The sequence below is a fragment of the Scomber japonicus genome, chromosome 12 (genome assembly GCF_027409825.1).
Source record: "Scomber japonicus isolate fScoJap1 chromosome 12, fScoJap1.pri, whole genome shotgun sequence".
Taxonomy (NCBI): Eukaryota; Metazoa; Chordata; class Actinopteri; order Scombriformes; family Scombridae; genus Scomber; species Scomber japonicus.
In genome coordinates, this window is record NC_070589.1 from 10,831,722 (window position 1) to 10,850,170 (window position 18,449).

General features: G+C 40.0%; 1 protein-coding gene across 1 annotated transcript; it reads left to right on the forward strand.

The window, feature by feature from the left end:
* Positions 1-667: 667 nt before the first annotated feature.
* Positions 668-18,340, forward strand: LOC128369582 (amyloid beta A4 precursor protein-binding family B member 1-interacting protein-like). The gene is made up of 15 exons (XM_053330659.1): positions 668-792; positions 898-966; positions 3,591-3,639; positions 6,484-6,543; positions 7,999-8,086; positions 10,402-10,619; positions 10,703-10,774; positions 10,926-11,085; positions 11,275-11,396; positions 11,492-11,566; positions 11,737-11,880; positions 13,369-13,479; positions 15,197-15,295; positions 15,429-15,513; positions 16,359-18,340. Exons 1-15 carry the CDS (start codon positions 668-670, stop codon positions 16,499-16,501), a joined length of 1,620 nt encoding a protein of 539 aa, XP_053186634.1. The 3' UTR covers positions 16,502-18,340.
* The last annotated feature ends 109 nt before the right edge of the window (positions 18,341-18,449 follow it).

Genomic DNA, 18,449 nt, shown 5'->3' on the forward strand with positions numbered 1-18,449 from the left:
GTTCAGGATTATCATAAATAAGTAAAACTTCTGTAAGTCAGATATTTTAACACAACTGAATAAACGTTTGTGTTTCTAATCACTGCTCAATGACATTAACATCTCCATCATCACAGCAGCCTTACCTGCTCCATCTGCTCATGCATACTCTTCTGTTGCTCCAGTATTTCTCTCTGCTGGCTGACCAGCGTCCCCTGCTGCTCAGTGAGGAGCCTTTGCAGCTCTTTGACCTCGTCCTGCTGGCCCCTGAGGGCCTCAACGAGCTTGTCCTGGCTCTTGGACAGCTGTAGCTGCAGCACAAGAGCATCCTCTGACGGAACCTCATTGTTCCCTGCAGCAAAGAAAGCAAACCATTAAACAGCAATTTAAGTGATTATCATTCCCTGAGGAGTTGTGAAACTGATTATCTCTTTCTATTTTACTGCTAATCATCCACAGTCTGATACTAACCTGGTTTCATGTCACATGTCAACTGTATCCATGCACCACGTTCCGACCCAAAGTCTGGAAATTCATCCAGAAATTGTGCCGCTCTGTCTGTTACATGAACCGGAGAAGAGTTCCCTTTCCCGTCGTCTCCTCCATGAGCCTTCTGGCGCATCCGGAGGGGCAATTTACATCCAATCCCTTTGCACTCTCGTGGTGCGCTGTCATCATTCGTCGGGCGATGAGAGACTGTGGTCGGACAAGTCCCACCAGCGCAGCCAGGATGAAACACCTCCGCAGTGATGGTTCTTGGGTTCGTCCTCCGGGTGCCATCCGCACCCGATTGTTGCGTAAAGCCCTGCTGAGGTTGGATGATGGTATACGGTGCTAACGGCGCGCTGTGGGCTTGCTGAATGAAATGACCATCCTGTTGATAACTCTGATGGACTTGTCCTTGTCCGGATTGTGCAGAGTGGTGAAACTGCCGTCGGGACGCCGTTGCTCTCTCCGTGCGCCCCTGGCAGTGCGCTCCGACACATGGTCTGCTCCAGTCCTGGCCGGGAAAGCAGCGTGGCCCCCGGCAGATTTCAGATATGCTCTCTCTTGCGCTGAGTATAAATGAAAGACAGAATAAAAATATGGCAGACATACGTGCCATGTTGCAAAGCTGAAAGGTAAAAATTACTATTTGCCTTTTTGCACATTAATCCTTCAGTAACGTGTATCTTTATGGATTCTCCCTTTAAGAAAGAAAAAATCCGTCAGATTAGTAATTGTCCATACACTTAACTTCCAATTGATCTTGAAGGACTGATTGAACAGAAATTTAGTTTGTCTCCATCGCGCGCACCGCGGTTTCTGCCCCCTTTGCCCCTTCTGGAGATAGCTCCGTCTAGCCCACATGTGGCGCTCACTGCTCCTAATTGGCAACAGGTTTTGCTCCTAGTCTTAAATTAACCCATAGCTTTCCCGGACATACCACTCTGCCGAGTCACTCCATTTCTATTGAAGCTATGCATGTGGCACATATTTGCACTATATCTTGTGTTATTTTTATTCTCACAATCAGGTTGGGCATTCATGAGCAGCTTTTATGCATTCTGATCTTCATGACAAGTCCCAAATGCTCCAGTGGAATTTTAGAGATTTAGTTTATGGGGCATTTCACGTGTGACAGTTTTCCTATTCAAAGAGTGCTTTCTTTCTTTTTCTTTTGCCATTCATTTTGATGACAGGATTAGGTGTGTGGGTTTTTTTTAACAAGCCCTGTGATTAAAATCTTTGAAAGCCTCTGCTTTTTACAGTGTCAATGCTTTGATGTGTTCCCTGGATTAGGGTGCAGCAGTAGGACTTCTAAAAACACAACTCTGTGATATTGTAAAGTAGGAACCAAAAGTGCCTCTCCTGTTAAACGTAAACTTTGTTACAGTTTATTGCTACTTTCATTTCCTTTCCATGACCCCACATGGCTTTGATTAAAGATTTAAACCACATTAGAAACACTTCAATGTTTCCCCATCTTCTCATTTTCATGGTAATGGATATCTCGCTGTCACACACACACATACACACACACACTCAAACAAACAAACAAACAAACAAACACAAACACTGTCTGAGAGTCCTCCAACTCTCAGCAGCAGTTTGTTATAAAAGTATTCAAACAGTCACATTTACAAGGTAAATTTGTGTCTTTTTAAAGGACTGCTGAGGGGCTAAAACAGCAATGTGCACACATACACACACACACACATGCACATAATACACAGCAGGTGGTAGCAGGACTGAACTTAGACACAGCTACTTATTTTCACAGACTAGAGAGCCCACACATGACTCTGAATGTGGATATCAACTGCACTGATCAGGAAGTCGTAACTCTGTGGGCATCTTGTGGACTTGGTAGAGAGGGCAGTGGAGAAAGGGTTGATGCCCAAACTGCTTGGCGACACCTCCCCAACACCTAAGACCTTTAAAACTTATATCTGGTAACCCCACCACAGTAGTGTTTCTGCACTGTCTCACACATTTCTGTATTTGTCTGCACTATTCATAATCACTTTATCTTTGCACATCTCTCACCACCTCAAACCAACTATATTGGTGTCCCCTGTATGCACACTTCACCCCATTCTCATGTCAGTGCTTTTCTTTTTTAATTTTATGTCCTTTAAATTCAATTATATAGCATGAAAAGCAAATTACATTAGATGGTTCAGTTCTATTTGAATGTCATAGTAAATTATGTGAGTGAGCAAATAGTAGAGCTGTACAATCATAGTCATCACTAATGTATATATATATATAAACATATGCAAATTTCCTACAATGAACTGTCAAAATGTCTGCTGAGAAGAAAGACCTGTAACTATGTTTATATGAACAGAGTCACTCTATTTCCTGTTAATGTAAATACAAATGTTTCCAACTTCTCTGAAGCTGTGACTTTTGATTTCCCTGAATGGCATCATTATTTTCAAGCCGATCTTGTTTCTTTGCAACTTAAGTAACACTACTGACAATACTAATTAGCTGCGAACAACTAAAGTTAAGTTAGTCATTACTTTACTTTCGTTACTCAGCTCAGCATCACTGAAGGTGCCACTTTCAAAGCTGTCACACCTACATGTTGAATCTTCTGTTTAACATTTTGAGCATTACTGGGATTTGTAGCTATAATGTAATGACAGTTCTGAATATCAAACTGTAAATCCCTTAAACTACACACTACTGCAAAAAGTCATTCATCTAAAGGCCCTTAATAGTCACACAGGTGTTTTTAGTTGCAATGGTTTGGTTGGAAGCAAGTTAGGAACCCACTGGTGTGACCGAACCCCAGAAAAATAAAAGGTGCATGGAAACTAACTAAATGTCAAAGAGCTTCAGTCAACTTTGATCTGCACATGCCCACAAGGTCCTGAGAATAGATCAAATCTGACAATATAGTGTAGGTGCTTTGAGAAAATGTAGCGTGAAGGCAAGTGTGGTCAGTAGCTGTGGTGAGAGCAATGCTGATACATTACATAATTAGAAACATCAACCTCACTCTGCGTTGCCATAGAAGAAGTCATATCTACTTCCTGATTTCACAGGAAACTAATATGTGCAGAGGCAGTGACAGCAAGTCATGTGTTCATGTGGTTTCTTATTGTGTGACCCTTTAGCCTTTACACACTCTTCATGAAGCTTCAAGGTGTGAAAGAGACAAAGAAGGTAAGAACTCATTGAAATTCTGCTGCTGTGTATTTAGAGAAACTAAATGGTAAATATCATTATAATACAAATATACAATGCTAATGTCTAAGTCATGTGAAACCACATTTCAGCATTGTGCTCATCTCTTTAAGAGTTAAATATTTGAGCAGTCACATCAGCTTTGTTTAGGACAAACACATGTCCTCTGGCAGCGGCCAATGGAGGGTTGTGCAACTAATTAGAAAACCAGTAAGAAGCTCTTGCCCACAAGAAGAGTGAAAACATGTTGGTTTACTGTCAGCAGGCAATGCTTTCTGATTCCTTTCATGCATATAAGTCTCAATACATCACTTTTTCGTACTCAAGTTTTGGCTCGTCAGCCTGTTTGCCTGCCTGCCTGCCTGCCTGCCTGTCTGTCTCCTGGCGGTTCCTGGTTATGGTGATGTGTGAGACCACAGTGGGAGACGGCAGCAACACTCTGACATGCCTGATGAGAGCGTGGAATTCAGAAACAAATGTGGTTTTGTAATGCATACTCTGATGAGCACATGCCCACCACAGCAAAATCACTGACACATATACAACAGACACCAGTTAATTAATAGTGAAAATAGATATTCAGCGTATGTGTGCGTTTTCTGACACAAAATGAAGAGAACTTATGTTTGACTTTCACATATGTAAGGCAGAAGTCCTGAGAGACCACAAAGGTAAAGTTAACTTGCATTATCCAAAAATTTCACTTTCATATGGAAACAATTCTTAGTCCTCTGCCAACCTCTCCCCTCTTCCCCTTTTACCTCATTACAGTTTAATGGATGGTCTGTTTACTGTTCGGCCTAAACAGAGAATGAGCTTGAACAGCACAGGCAGGGTGTGTATGTCGCTCTGTTTGTGCATATGCACATTAGTCTGCATGCGTGTGTATATGTATGCATCTTTGTATGAAGAAGAACAAGTGGTACAGGGCAGTAAAGCGCAAGACGGAGACACCAAATTTATAAACCCTTCAAACACCACGTAAAGATTTAATGTATACAAGAGAGAATATGCACTTTTCAGCTTCAAGCTTTAAAACATTTACATGTAAAGTTAAACACAACCTAACAGATGTCTGCTGTGCTCTAGTTTGATCAAGATACAGAGAGAAAAGATAAACGTGATCTCAGCTGAGAAATTGCCTCAGCTTATATGAAGCTAAGAATAAGTGAGACAAACAAAATAGACTAAGAAGAATACATTAACAAGAAAAAAAGGAAACATACTACATGCTAATGCATACTAGGAAACTACTTAACTACTTAAAGGTCACAGAAGCCCGGAGCCTTTCCCAGCATGCACAGGCCAAAGTAAAAGTCAAGATATTTGAAATGGAACTTGATTGATAATTACAGCATTGAGAACCATACATAGCCTACATGCTATGAAACGTAACAGCAGTAAAAATGTAATTACTGTAGGCACAGGGAATAATAAAAACGTCAAATCTAATTTCTTCAACTGAAAGGTGAGAGCTTGTTAGTACAGTCAATAAAACAGATACAGTTAGCATGACATTCAAACATGTGTCATATAGACACCCACAGGGATACAGAAGGTTTTACCTGGATGAAGATGAGCATTACTGCAGAAGAAGATTGGTAATGGTGAAAGTCAGAGCTGCAACAATATTAATTAATTGATTAGTTACCAACTATTAAATTAAGAGACTCTGTAAGGAGGAGAAGATTATTTAGATAATCATTTAATGATTTTGAGTCTTTTTTTTTTTTTTTTTGCAAAGAAAAAATTCTCCATTTCCAGTGTTCAAATGTGAATATTTCTAGGGGGTGGGGGTTGGCGTGATTCATATTTTTTACCTTTTTCTGACATTTTATGAACCAAAATGGATTATAACTGAGAAAAACATCAACAGGTGAATCAATCATGTACAATAATTGGAGCCCTAGTAAAAATGTAATTGTCTTGTTGTGTATCTTAATATAAATATGGTGGTAACATACAAAAAAGAAAATATATGGAATGTGTTTTATTAATCCTGCCTGTGGATTTGTTGTTTATATGTGCTGTTGCTGTTCAAGCTGCTGTGGCTTTATTGTTATTGATAACCACACATAGCAGGAGTCTCACAGTGCCGGCAGGAAGCTGAGAGCTCATTCTTCTGCTTTTTAAGCTGATCCACATGCGAGATGTATTTTTGACCCTAAAGCTGGCAAAATTCCGCCTCCATATGCACAAGCCCAGATGCACAGTTTCACTGATGAAAAACTTTGATCTCGATATAAAGCCTTCATTTTTACTCAGAAAGGATCGATTACGGGTAAAGAATATGCTACATTTGATTTGAGCGATCACTCATCATTCAGAGATTATTCTTTGATTCTCAGCACTTCAATTTAAAGTCAGAAGTCTTCTTTCTAAGACACTCTCCAGGGAACAGGGTATATACCATACCACACACGGTGCTCTGTCATTTAGTAGAGTCATGCCAATGATACAGCAGTGTGTGCAAACTCATGACTTTGAACATTTGGAGACAGATATTTGTGGTTATTTCTGTGGAATGATGAAGCAAAAGCTTTGTGTATTGTTTATCTGTTTTTACATCTTTGACAGTCATATCCAAACTGTATATGTGCATGGGTATGCATGGGTCAAAGAGTTTCTCAATTTCCACCCACAAGAATGTCTGTAGTTTTGCAAATTTCCTCTTGCTGTATGACAAACTGGTGTGAAACCAAGTTGAAACTGAATTCAAACTGAACTGAAATTGCCCATTTTTCAGTTCCTGGTGCTCCTACTATAGTTTCCATTATCTACCATGTACTACTACTAAATCTAATTGTCTTCCTCTATTTTCAGATGGACGACATCGATTCCATGTTCAGTCACCTGCTGGGAGAGATTGATAATCTCTCTCAGGTGAGTTGTGTTTGATTTCTTTTCAGTACCTTGGATAATGGATAGCATATCCCATAATAGGTATATTTCCTATTCAAGTGAGAAAAACAACACTGTGATACCAAATATCTTGGTCACATTCTTTCTCAAAACATGACCAGATGAGTTGGGCTCTCGCTGAATGTTGCCATCAGTGCTTTTGAAGTAGGAACAGGTTACAAGAAGTGAATCAGGCTAATCCCTCATTGGTTACCTCCATAATCTGGACATTATCTGATTAGACATTGGCAGCCTTTGATTTAGAATGTTAAATAAGAGAAAGAAGTGTAAAGCGATACTGCAGTGTGAAGTCATCACATCTGGATTGGTCTGCGGGTGATCGCTACAGATTCCCTTAAGCTGCTTCATCATATAACCTCGGCTCTCCAAGAAAAACATTACACATTTCTAAACTGATGCAACCCCCAGTCTGAGGCGCGAGTCATTATTGTCCATGTAAGCTGAAATAAATGCAGCCTCAAGAATAGGATCAGTCTCCAGCATTACATCAGCCATACCAGAAAAAGGCTCTATATGTTACTTTGGCCTCCATCCTCTTGGAAAGCCATCACAGTGACAACGCACCACTCCACAGACTATTACCAGAGTCTGCAAAGAAAAGCATTCTGATTAAAGCATTCATCCTTGCAGAACCTCTGAAAAACAAAAGGATTTGAAGTAATTCCTCTTATTGACTTGATTAGGTTCATTCGCTGCTTTACCGCCTTGGAGCCAGAAGACAAAAAGGAATGTTTTTAATCCCAGACTGAAGGAGCTCGGAGGTGTCATTTAAGCACCAGCTCCAGCATGTCAACATGTGTTTTCAGCCATAGCCATCAGGGTTGAACTGCATGCTGGGAGGCATCATTTTGTATACAGTCTGGCAGTCTGCCCCGCGTATTTATAGAGTCTAATTGAGCCTGTGGAGACTTAATGTTAATCATTAAAATACTGCATTTAAGATATTAGTCATTTCCCAACATTCCAATTCTTCCATAGAAGCACAGATCTGGTGCCTTTTCCTTGGTTCCGGAGAAAGTATTGTAATAAACAACATTGCAGTTTTGACAAATCAATTTCTAATGTATGTATGTTTTTAATGGACCGACATCTGATTAATTGTCTATGCACAATCTGAATGCAACATGTTCTCTTTTAATGGTACAGCTTGGAAGCAGAGAGGGAAACACTGATAAATAACAGGCTCACGGAACATAATTAAACAACAGTTCAGAGCAGTTCAAGCGCCGCTCTTTGATTACAAGCAACTACACACTGCAGCTTCTGTCAAAAACACAACTTCTGCAATGAAGTTCCTTTTTGAAGTTACAGTCATCTTGATATACGACTGTTAATTGTGGCTGCTGGCAAAGACAGTGGGGTGTTGAAGGTGCAAGATGTTTGTTTAATGATTTGCATTACATCTCCTCTCTGCAGAGTCTACTCACTGCAGACGACACGGCAGATGGACTTCCTGCATCACATGGAGAAAGCACCTTCTCCATCGGCTTCACAGACCTGAATGGTGAGTGTTCATTCAGACAATAATACTCTAAATCAACTCGCGGCTGTAAGAACAGAGGAGGAGGTGGGGGGGTTAATTTCCAGATGAGCAGTGTTACACAGATACATTTCAAAGTGCACTTTCAAGAATTAAGATTCCAGCATCTGTTGTGAGATGGGGAGTGACTTTTGTCTTTTCGTTTGCCAGAAGGTCATTCCAACCTCTAAAAAACTGGGAGGGATAGGACTGGAGATATTTAGTTTGACCCTGGGAGAGGGAGAAACAGTGGATGGTGGTGGTAAAACACACAATAACAGCTGACATCCACACCAACAGCTCTGTGAGGCTGTAACTTATTACTTATTGTAAAGAAAACCAAACTGTTAGCTAGACAAACTAAAGTAGTGGGCGTGATTGTGGCGAAAGATGAAAAGTAAAGGGTTCATCAAAGAACACGTAGACTGGGAACGTCTGCACCAAATTACATGGCAACTCGTCCAATAGACTACAAATTTAACTCTGAAACACAAATGTCGACATCATGGTGGTGCCACAGAAAAAGTCAGAGGGTCCTTAAGGTAACTGGGAATCATGGATACCTGCATCCAATTTTGTGGCAATTCCTCTAATAATTAAGATACACACACACACAAAAAGTCATCCTAATGGTGGCAATACAGGGAACATCATCTTCTGGGCACCATTAATGTCTGTAGATAAATCTGTGCCAATCCATCCAATAGTTGTTGAGATATTTCAATCTGGACTAAAGTGGCGGTCTGGCAATAACATCCTTGCTGTTAGCATTTTCTGCCAAGATGGCAAAAATTAAATAGATTAAACAAAATAAATGGCATTAGATTAAAAAAAAGTTGTGTCAGTGAACGATGCTCATCCTAAAAACTTTAACGCTTCAGCTGTTGACGTGTGTTCTTTAATCAGAGAGAGCACAAAAACCCATTTTCTATCCTCTACACTGTAAAATCTCATAATCAGTTATATTAAACTTCTTTAACTTTCAAGTCAGGTCACTGTCAGAATTTACAATCATGTTACTTCACTTGTTCACTAATATCCCTTTCATTCATAACATTAAGCTGTATGGTTGTTTTGGCCCCAAAAGCACACATGGAAATACAGAGAGATGACAAAGAGCAGGCAGGCTGTAGAGGGGTTGTATGGTGGGGTCTGGTTGGTGGCTAGGTGAATATGGTGTGGAGTGGTTGAAGAGTGGGCTTGCTTTGGTAGACGAGCTGGCACCGGAGACCCGGACACAGGAAAAGTCCAGGTTAGTAAGTTGCACGAGGAGATCACAAGTAAAAAAAAAAACCTACATGTACTAAGAACACTGAGCAGCTAGGAGAGAGGAACAACCGCTGAGCTGAGAGGAGAGGAGAGCCAGAGTACTTGAGCTGTGAGTAGATGAGCTGATTGCAGACAGGTGTGGAGTTGAACCAGGCGCCAGGTCATTGAAGCCGTGCCCACAACACACACACACACACACACACACACACACACACACACACACACACACACACACACACACACACACACACACACACACACACACACATATACACACAAACAGACAGGGGAGGAGGAGACACAGGGGAAACAGGGAAAATACAGAGAAGTACACAGAGAGAAAAAGTGGAAGCCCAGCCAGATCTGTGACACCAATATGATATACTGCAGATGCCATGTCTATTAGTGTGGCTGCAAGCACTTGCAACAGCTGAAAGGATTTGATGATGTAGATCATGAGGGATCAGACTTGAAGCTTATAACAAAAAACATAGTTAAAGTCTGTCAAAAACCAAAAATCACAAATTGCAGATGTGAAAATCCAAAGTTGTAAATGTGTTAAATAATAAATTCTACACAGGATAAATTCAAAGTCCAAGAATAAAAAACATCTTGCCTTAAAATTTTGACTTTTCTTAACTTTTTTTTTCACAGTGTAGATGTTTTGGCCTTTTCTGCCTGTTCAATGAAAAACTTCAGTATATGCTTGAATGAACAGAATTTCCTCTGTAACCACAAACATTTGAAACTAATGTAAAACTGTCTCTGATTTGAGTTTCTTAATAACAGGATGACCTTTTTTTTTTAAATCTTCAGTTTTCAGGGAAGTTGTAGTGAGAGCTGCTGTACAACTGCAGGCTGATCTGCTGGCCACTGAGCCGCTTTATTGGAACAGCTGGGAGTTAAAAGCTTTGCTCAGTGACATCTCAGTAGTGTTAATGAAGAAAAGCAGGCTGGGGTTTGAACCTGTGACCTTAACCTTTACTTTTTCTAACCTTCAGACCACCTTTTGCCCTCTCATCTCCTTACAGAGTCCCTTCATGAACTGGAGGACTATGACCTGGATGCTCTGGTGGCTGACCTGGGATCAAAATCAACCATATTAGAAATGAGACTTAACACTGATCAACATACCGACAGCCTCACTGATGACCCGATTACGACACCCGACATGACTCAGGGATCTGATACAGTAGCTGCCTTCCAACCACCGTCAAACACTGTTGGATCGTCTGGAGCACAGCAGACGGTAACCTAGAATCTCTCAGTGATTATAAGAATGAAATCATAATTTCATCAATAACTGATCATCTCCTCATGGTATTCCTCCAGAGTGAAGCCCAGACAAAGGCGGACAAAATAAAGTTGGCTTTGAAGAAGCTGAAAGAAGCCAATGTGAAAAAGGTAAAGTCAGCAGGTTTGATTAAAACATAGACAGAGTTCATAGACGGACTTTCAAACCAGTACAGATAGATTAAAGAGGCTAACTGAGGTGTGTGTGTGTGTGTGTGTGTGTGTGTGTGTGTGTGTGTGTGTGTGTGTGTGTGTGTGCTAGTTGATAATAAAAGTGCTGATGACTGATGGCAGCTTCAAGACTCTGATGGTGGATGAGAGACAGAAGGTCAGAGAGCTTTTGGACATGCTGTTTGAGAAGACGCACTGTGACTGTAGCATTGGCTGGAGCCTGCATGAAACAAACCCTGAGCTGCAGATTGGTGGGTTGAACACACACACACACACACACACACACACACAGTCATACATGTACAGTCAAATCATATGCAGGCAATCATCAGCGTGTGCACATACAGTATAGTATAAAGATTCAAATCTGAAGATCAATACACACTTTCCAAGGAGCTCAGGGAGTTCAGTGTGTTGTTGTTGCATCTCATCTATTTCAGAAAGAAGCTTCGAGGACCACGAGTCTTTAGTGGAGCCGCTATCTGCGTGGACTCGCCACAGTGAGAACAAAATCTATTTTGAGTCAAGACCTGAGAGATATCTGATGTTCACAGACCCTGAGGTGAGCAGGAGCTGGCATTTTCTTCACACCATAGCTTGATTGTATGGTTCAACGCTCAGATAGTTAACTTGAACCGCATCTTTCTCATCCTAAAGTTATTCTACATGTGGAAGAAGACAAAGGAATGTTTGAATAAGATAACTGATCAAGACAAAAAACTCTTAATCAAGGTGGGTTACACACACCTCCCCACAATGATGTCACTACATGTCAAAGTTGCTGTGTGTTATCTCAAAGCTCAGAACAGCTTGAAAAGTTATGCCTTGTTTTATGACTGGTTATTTTCTTTTCACCACTCTTTTTTTTGTGTGCATGTTATATCTCTCCTCTGACTCCGCAGGAACATTTTGGAGGTTCTACTCTGATTGTCCCTGATCTTGAGGGAATGCTGTATCTAAAGGAAGATGGAAAGAAGGTTTGGAAGTCTCGCTACTTCGTTCTCAGAGCCTCAGGCATCTACTTCGTACCCAAAGGAAAGACCAGGGTATGACAAATCAAACTATGAGAACATTCAACATCTTACCTCATTGCCAAGGCCAGCAGATACTGAATTTAGGCCAAACATAGACAAGAAACCATGCATTGTCAACACTACCTGTTTTGCTTGTTGCTATGTATACAACAGGAGGAGGATGAAAAACATTTAGCAGACTCTGTGGGAAACCTACAGACCAAAGGCAAAGAAGTCATGACAGTAAATGCAGCAAATTCTTTTTTAAGGTTTCATGAGGTGATAGTTTGGCACCAAGTGTATAAGACTTTTTGTGCATATTACTCACTGTCTTACAGAGGATTTGTGTCAAGCAGCAGCTGCACTATGTTTAAAAGTACAACCTGAATTTTACCAAACACTAAATGATATAAACGTTTGGCAAGGAAGCATTTAATAGCAGTATGAAAACCAGAAAATAATTTAGACTTTTGATATGGATAGCTGATGATATATTTCCTGGTAAGATTAAACAAATGAACACTAAGGACTTTACATTAAGGATAAAATACATCTGCAATATTGACAAATGATATCAGGCCCAGTCTAACAACTGTCTAGGTGATGAGAAAATGTAGAAATTAAAAGAAAACACTGGAGAAGACAAGCAGCACTCCTTAAACAAAGAGACAAGAGAAGTACATGATGGCTTACATCTGAGTGCTGGAGCACAGCAGAGGCAGAATGGCAAGAGGAAGAGAAATGAAGATGGACAGTGTGAACTGAGGCCTCACTGCTGTTAAAGAGAAACATGTCGTCCTATCACTGAGAAAGATCAGAAAAACAACGGCCAGGCTAACTCAGAATAATGGAGGAAATATATGAGGGAGGGAAACTGTGCAAGACAGATGTGAAAATCTCAAACATAAGAGAGCTGCAGGAATCATCTGAGGTCAAGGACACATGGATGAAGAGCAGGAAGATCTGGAGAGGATAGTTCATTAGGAAGAGGAAAAAATAAATCTAAGCTTTCTTGCAGCCTCAAATGCTGTGCATCCACATGTGACGGCAATACCAAGACTAACAGAGACACAAAAGCTACCTGTAGAAGAGAGAATGATGACGCTGTGGTCATCAAGTGGGCAGAGTAAGCAAGACACCTGAAAGATGAAACATAAGAAACTATCAAAAGAACATCAAAAGAGTGTTCCAGGAAGTGGAGGTGGAAGAAAATCCAATTGTTTCAAGTGAACAACAGTTAGGCTTGACTGATTTCCATTCAATGTGTGGACATGATGTGTTGAGATGGAAATCAAATGCGGACTTCCTTTGAATGCTGAATAAAGAGAAATGGGCAGTCACTCAATCGTTTCCTTTGAATTGTCATTTTGAATTCCTACCATGCAATATGATATACAAATTAAATGCATTTTGTCTTCTCATGCACACACATACTCATAACAAGCTCCAAGTCCCAACAAGTATATATTGATATGTTCCACATTCCTACATGTCAGTCTGATTATTTTCTGTTTTTCTCAGACTTGTAAAGATCTAGCCTGCTTTGTCCATTTTGAGAAAGTCAACATCTACACCGCCAACAACTACAAACAGAGATACAGAGCTCCCACCAACTTCTGCTTCATACTAAAGGTGAGCTCAGCAATTATAATCACTGAAAGCGGATAAATATATCATAAATCCTTAAAGCACAAAGCAAGTGGATAGCAGTCAGTTGAGTGTTTCTCGTGTGGTTTGCTAAACTAGAAGTTATTATTGAAAGAATACTGTTTGTTCCTGGGCAGCAGCATGAGCGGAAATATCTCTCTTCTCTGTGTATCAATAGGAAGTGAACACATGTTTCTATTTTTACTAATATTACTATCTAATTAAAATCAAACTGAAACTCATTTAGTCAAAAATGCCGTAAGAATAGCCAAAAAACATTAAGTGTTCTCAATCAGTCAGTGACCTGGGCCTTGTGGTAGCAGTTTATCATGTAACAGGCCTTTTAATTGAGGCCAGAAGAAAATTAAACACAGAATGAGTGTGTGTGTGTGTGTGTGTGTGTGTGTGTGTGTGTGTGTGTGTGTGTGTGTGTGTGTGTGTGTGTGTGTGTGTGTGTGTGTGTGTGCGTGTGTGTGTGCGTGTGTGTGTGTAAAGTGTGAAAACACCTTCTGTGTTGTGAGGACATTTTGGCCAGTCCAGGGTTAAGACCTGGTTTTAAGGTCAATATTAGAATTGGGTTTAGTTTCAGTTTAGGGTAAAGGTTGAGTTTAGTTCATTTAATGTGTGATGGTTATGGTTAGGGTAAGGGGCTGGGGATTTCAATGAGAGTCCTAACACTAACCCTAAACCCTAACCCTAACCCTCACAAGGATGTTAAGACAAACGTGTGTGTGTGTGTGTGTGTGTGTGTGTGTGTGTGTGTGTGTGTGTGTGTGTGTGTGTGTGTGTGTGCGTGTGTGCGTGTGTGTGTGTGTGCGTGTGTGCGTGCGCGTGTGTGCGCGTGTGTGTGCATACGTGCGTGTGTGTGTTTCAGGTATTACTCATGTTGCGGGGACATGAGTTATGAGTATATCATTTTACACAACATCACAATGTAATGTAAATCATTCAATTTTCGGGTGAGGACTTGGTTAATGTAAGGTCAATGCTAGCCTCCATGTAATGAAGTCAATGTAATGTCCTCTAAAGTCATTGGAACATGACACAAAAGTTTTGTTTTTAGAAGGCAGCAACTTTCCACACACACAAGAGCACACATCACACTTCTGCACAGATACTGCACAGATCAAGTTGTCATATGATAAGACAACGTGCTGTTGATGTTGTGGGAAATGAGATGAGTCATAAGTGAAGTTGTGAGGAAGTAAGATGAATGAAGAAAAAATAACAAATGGGGGGGGGGGGAGGGGGTGCACATTGACCTGTGGGTGCACAGTTTTATTTTATTTTCTCTTTTGGCAGCTTGCTTTGTTAGTAACCTGGACAAGCAAAAAACCTGTTTCTGTGTTGACTGTCTTTAATTAATAGTAAACACTACTAATGTATTAATAATAAACAGACACATTCACAGTGGAAACAAATCTTGCTTTCATTCCTTCCTGTTTTTCATCATGATTTTTCCCCATGGATATTATTTCTGTTTTGTCAGTACCAATGTTTTTCCAAGCTCCATTATTCACAGTGCAGGCCGAGCAGGATTTTGTCTGCCCTCTGCTGGCTGTTGTGCAGACTACAAGTATACAAACTGAAAGCAGACATAGAGTATTTACAGTATTTACAGTATTTAACTCTCTCTCTCTCTCTCTCTCTCTCTCTCTCTCTCTCTCTCTCTCTCTCTCTCTCTCTCTCTCTCTTCACCCAGCATCCCTGTATCCAGAAGGAGTCGCACTACGTCAAGTTCCTGTGCTGTGACGATGAACACACACTGTTGCTTTGGGTCAACTCTATCAGAATAGCAAAGGTCAGATCCAACACTACCAGTAGCATAGTGAAGTTAGTTATAAATATAGGGCTGCTGTTAATGAAAAATCAATATGAAGATATTTTATGACAGCAGAGAGTTAAACATGTGTGTGTTGTGTCTGTGTGTTCAGTATGGGACTGTCCTGTATCAGAACTACCAGACTGCAGTGAGGAGAGCCTCCACTCTGCAAGCCCTCCAACACACCGGCCGTAAAGGTAAGGCTGCATGTTAAGAGCAGGGAAGGTATATGTAAAACATTCAAGAAATTGTTTTAAGTCTTACATACTTTATACTGTTCATTCTGAGCCACCTCAGTATTTCCTCATAATTGATCTGTATACCAGACACCTGAATCACAAATCACTCATAAACATCTCATCAGTCACAGATAGTGATTAATGAAGCTCTCAGAGAGTTTGTTTTTTGGTTTATATATGGGGGAAAACATTTACAATCACTATATAATGATCCTATGGTACATAAAAGAGGGCACCAAAAAATGTCAGTGAATTATATTAATTATATTAAATGTGAAGAATGCAACAATATGTTTTGAATGTTGATTTTTGAATGTTTAGCAGATAATGGGTCAAACAGCCTCTACAAAAATGTTTTTAAAGCATAAACATTTTTCTATTTTTGGATATCCTAGGTCACATTAGGAGAAGACATCACATTTAACTTACAGTTATGTTGGGATATTGTTTGGTGTATGATTCATAAAAATCAGGTTGATCGAAGACTGGAACATTTCCCTAAAAAGCTTACTGGCAAAATGTATACAGGATCATTAAATGTCTCTTTTCTATGTTTAATCACATTAATCAGAATTATTATATTTCAAAGCTCAGTCAGTATATTACATATTATATATTCTACACCGCATCTGCTGGTCAGTCCTCACTCATTTATAGGAGGTGTAAAAAGGTTTATGTAAATACAAGAAAAGAATTCAACTAATTTAAAGAGTAGGAATTGACCTGCCTGAAACACTGTATATTTAAACATTAAAACATGCTGTACATTTCTAGATTTGAGTTTCATTTCACTGTCTCTACAGACAAAAACGGTCAAGTCCCTCAGACCATCCCACAACCTGCTGGTCCATTTCAACCAAAGATCACAGCTGTTGAAGACTATCCACATGAGGCACCACCTGACTTCATCCCTCCTCCTCCTCCTCCTGGACAGGCTCATGTTTGACACGCATACCCGTGTTCTCAAATGTATCATATTTATTTGAATTTTGTTCCAGACCAACATAAATCATCTTCAACAGCTTTATGACACAGGAAACACACATTTTTTTCTTCATTGTTTCAATGAGCTGTTTATTACAAAAAGACTGTACATAAATTTCAATGAACACATCCTATGTACAAACTGAGAGAAGACAAATATTGGATTCTGTTCCCATGAACATTTAAGTTACGGATATTTTTTTTTTCTTCTTTTCTTCCACGTTTCATCATAAGAAAAAACACACATCAAAGAAAGGCGCCTTGACCTGTGATGCCCTGAAATGCTAGACGTAAAGTGGTAAACATTACAAAGTTCTGCACGTCAGTGGTTGTCTCATGATTTCTCTATGAAAAAGTATAAATAAATCCTTTACATACAAACTGCTAGCAAACCTTCCTCAGCAGCTTCAGACACAAGATGTAAAAACAAGTTGAATGCAAAGCTAGAAATACATTAGGTAGAAAAAGTTGTTTCCTCACAAAAAATACAATCAAGAATGGGATGTAGTGGTGATGATGTTCCTGTACGTTCATGCACAGTGGATGAATGAATACTGATCATCTGACTCAGTTGGCATTATGTCTTTTTTTTCTGTCTGTGTGGGAAACATGAAGGATTTCCCTCGCTTAACAACCAAAGAAAGCCATACTACTTTTGTTCCGTTTCAGAGAAAATGTTCCACTTGAATGCATTTCAGTACACATGATTATGTTTGTTTATGCGGCTTGTTACAAACATAGATTCTGAGTTAAACATTAGCTTCGATGATATTTGACAGTGAGTTTTACTTGCACCGACAATCACTTTGTAAGAGCAGGCATCATATAGTTGTAGTAGAGTTGAAAAAAAAAAAAAAAAAAAAATCAAATTTCATATCGAGTGCTGCTTTTAAGACCCTTCAGGACTTCAGCTCATTCCTTCACTGCAGGTGTCTTTCATGCGCGGCACAGCTTCTAGACCAAAATAAAACACATGTCGCAGGCTGAGTCTAGCTGTACTACATTACTGCTGAGTCGCCTACATTCACTAAGATGCTGAAGTGATTGAAGAAGATTACAATCAAAACTGATGAATGTTCACCCCTCAAAACACGGAGACTAAAATCCTCTGTTACATTTCTACGCAGAGCAGTCTTGAGTTGAGGTTGTTTGGGTTGGTGATAATGGTTATTAAGCACCGATGTAAAGCACCTCACCAGCAACCGAATGAAAGAAGAAGTGTAAAGGTTAAGTTGATGCGACTCTGGCGTCGCAATCTGAGCAAAGACAGAAAATCATAAAGTCATCACAGTTGTTGATAACTAATCAGTGCAGCTATTTCAACACAATGGACAATTTTTAAAAAAACAACAACATGGAGACACATGAGTTAGTCCTTCCTTTGCTTCACAGACGCGGCTCTGCTACAGTAGCTGGACAGCATGAAAATGATATCGCTGTGACTTAACATAGAAAAATAAATGATCATACACGCCCACTTTGCCCAGATCAAGCTATAATGGCACTGTGAGTGATGGATAAAATTAATATTCAAGTAAAAATAAACTAAAAAAAAAACAAACATCCAATCTTGGCACCACCTCCACTGACACCGATGGTAACTCACAGGTGAAAAAACACACTAACTGACAAACGTACTGTACTGGCAGCTTCTCACGTTACAGTTTATATACAAGTTAGAGAACAGAAAGAAGAAAAACTGTTTTTTCTTTTCTTTTTTTTTTTTGTAATGCATCCTATACACTCAGTTCACCCTTTTTTTAAAACACCATCCATCCCCACCGACACATACGGTAGCATAGTACATACACAACTCGAGGTTGCTTCTTTTGTCCCCTCCCTCCCTCCTCCACCTCCTCCACCTCCTCCTCCTAAACATCTTGTGATTTGGACATCGACGGCATTGAACA

Excerpts from the sequence above, each read along its gene's own strand:
- LOC128369582 (XM_053330659.1), top strand. The coding sequence starts at position 668 with ATGAGAGACTGTGGTCGGACAAGTCCCACCAGCGCAGCCAGGATGAAA. Across the intron at positions 3,640-6,483 it reads GTGTGAAAGAGACAAAGAAG|ATGGACGACATCGATTCCAT; the intron begins GTAAGAACTCAT and ends CTCTATTTTCAG. Across the intron at positions 15,296-15,428 it reads ACTCTATCAGAATAGCAAAG|TATGGGACTGTCCTGTATCA; the intron begins GTCAGATCCAAC and ends CTGTGTGTTCAG.